We start from the raw sequence: 2,224 nt of genomic DNA on the forward strand, positions 1-2,224 counted from the left end.
CCCCCAGCCACTGAATAGCTCCCAGCGCTGTGCCCCTAGGCTAACAGTGGGGTAGGGATCTGACCACACCCAAATCACAGGTCTCCTGCCCCTTCCCACTTCTGTCCTGGCACCTTTGGCCCACGTAGGCCAGGACTCCAGAAGACCACGGCAGGCTACACCCTCAAAGCCAGGCCGGAGTGGAACCAGCAGGCCCAGGACTACTTCCTGCAGCTAGCTGGACCCTTGATGAGACAGGTCTGCCCTGCCAATTCCAGACGGAGCCGCAAGAACAAAAAAGCAGACACGGCGCTGGCTGGACCGACCCTCCTCGCCAGCCTTGCGAAGTGCACCATCAGCAAGCTGTCTTCTCTGGGTCATTAGGGCTCTACTGGAACCCAGACCAGGGATCTCCCCCAGCCCAGCCCCTCCAGGAGCATGCATGGCCACCCAGCCCCAGCTCTCCTCTGGTCCACACAGAAGCCATCCCCCAGCCAGGCCAGTTGTCCTGGGAAGTGGGCACCTGCTACATCCACAGCTCTCTCTCCCCCGCGCCCAGCCAGCACCCCTTCCCCTGTGCCCCCTGCTGACCTTCTTTCTGGAGGAGCCGGCCTTGGTGAGACAGGATTTCTCCAGGGCCAGGTAGCCACCGATCACCTCAATCTCATGCACGGTGGGATAGCGCTTCTTCAGTGAGGTCCCCAGGGCAGCAGGGGTCTCTGACAAGCTGCCTGCCTCCTCCTCCTCCTCCTCCTCCTCAGCCTCCTGTGGCCCGGGCTCCCCGTTGGCCTGCAGGGACCCCGGCTTCCTCTTGGGCACCACGGTGAAGGTGTTGCCACCTCGGTGATGGAGCCCTGATGGGTGCCCAGGCCCGGTGGGGTGCGGGTGATACCAAGGAGGTCCCCCGGCTCCCGAGCAGGGCAGTTTGGCTTGTTGAGGGACCTCATCCTCCGAGTCCACCTCATCAATGAAGGTGACAGGCAACCCTGGCCTCCCAGGCTCCCCACCATCCTTGGCCAAGCTGGAATCCCCGAGGCCCTGGGCAGGCTTAGCTTCTGCAGCGGCTAAGGGACACAGGGGTGGTGAGGGCAGCCTCTGCCGCCTAACAGCCTGGTTCACAAGGGTGGTAGCTGGCCTGGGGCACCCCCCCTCGTCGACCCCCAAGGGGCTCCTCCCTCCAGCAGGCACGCTATCCCTTGCAGGCACCAGCTGGGCTTCGAGCTCCAGGCGTTGGGAGGCCCAGCCAACCTCTCCCTCTGGCAGTCCCCCCACCTGCCTCCCTTCAGGAGGAGGGGCCCCAGAGGCCTTGCGCTTAGGGATGAACATGAAGGAGTTTCGGGAGTTCACACGGAGGCTGGCCAGGGCCCGGGCCTGGAGGTCCCCAGCGGGGATTCGATCCATGTCTGGCTTGGAGGCTGGCCGTATCTCGAAGGAGTCATTGGCGCTGGTGGCCGCGGAGACCCACTGGCGCTGGCTGGGAGTGGCACTGGCAGAGTTGGTCATGGGCAAGGCCAGGGACGCGGCTGGAGTGGCACTGGGGGTCCCGGGGCTGGGGGGCGGGTGGACAGGGGGCTCCCCCGACTCCACCTTTGGCTTCCACTCGCCCGGCCCAGGCGCAGAGCCCGCGAGGCCGTTGGCAGCACCCGCCCGGGACTCGGGGGCCGCAGGCCCGTTGGGGAGCGGGCGAGGGCCAGCGCTGTGGTGCAGGCCCCGAGGGTGGACGGTGAAGGAGTTGCTGCCGGTCTTCTGCAGGAAATCGCTGCGCCGCGTCCCGGGTCCTGTAGTGCGGCCCTCGGGCTCGAAGCTGGCGGCGCGCTCGCCCACGCGCGGGGCGGCGGGGCCGGGAGCGGGCTGTGGGTGCGGCGGCGGGGGGCGGCCGCGTTCCGGACTCCCGCGGCGGAGCGGCGCGGCCGGAGCGTCGAACTTCTGGAGCAGACGGCTGACACGGCCGGGTGGCGGCGGCGCCTCATACACGAGCACCTCGGCTGCGCGGATGCGGGCGGCCGAGCCAGGGCTAGGGTCCGGGCCAGGGTCCGGGCCAGGGCCCGCAGGCTGGAAGCCGGGAGCCGACTCGATGATGAGGATGTTGTCGGCGCGGATGGTGCGCACGCCCGGCACGCGGCGGTACAGCTCCAGCAGCTGCTGCACCGGCCGCGCCCCCGCCGGCCCCTCGCCCCCGCCGCGCCGCGCCCCGCGCCGCCGCTCCGATTCGAGCCGCATGAACGGGTTCTCGCGCAGCGGGCCC

At 68.9% G+C, this 2,224-nt stretch overlaps 1 protein-coding gene across 1 annotated transcript in view; it reads right to left on the reverse strand.

Moving 5' to 3' along the window:
• Window positions 1–2,218, reverse strand: part of TPRN (taperin) — an 8,352-nt gene extending 6,134 nt beyond the window's left edge. Inside the window, exon 1 of the mRNA XM_040460196.1 lies at window positions 571–2,218. Coding sequence (XP_040316130.1) covers window positions 571–2,199 — 1,629 coding nt within the window. The 5' untranslated portion in view covers window positions 2,200–2,218. The remainder of the gene's footprint in view (window positions 1–570) is intronic.
• Between the last annotated feature and the right edge of the window lie 6 nt (window positions 2,219–2,224).

Source organism: Herpailurus yagouaroundi, unplaced genomic scaffold (genome assembly GCF_014898765.1).
Source record: "Herpailurus yagouaroundi ecotype Mexico unplaced genomic scaffold, PumYag 249, whole genome shotgun sequence".
Lineage (NCBI taxonomy): Eukaryota > Metazoa > Chordata > Mammalia > Carnivora > Felidae > Herpailurus > Herpailurus yagouaroundi.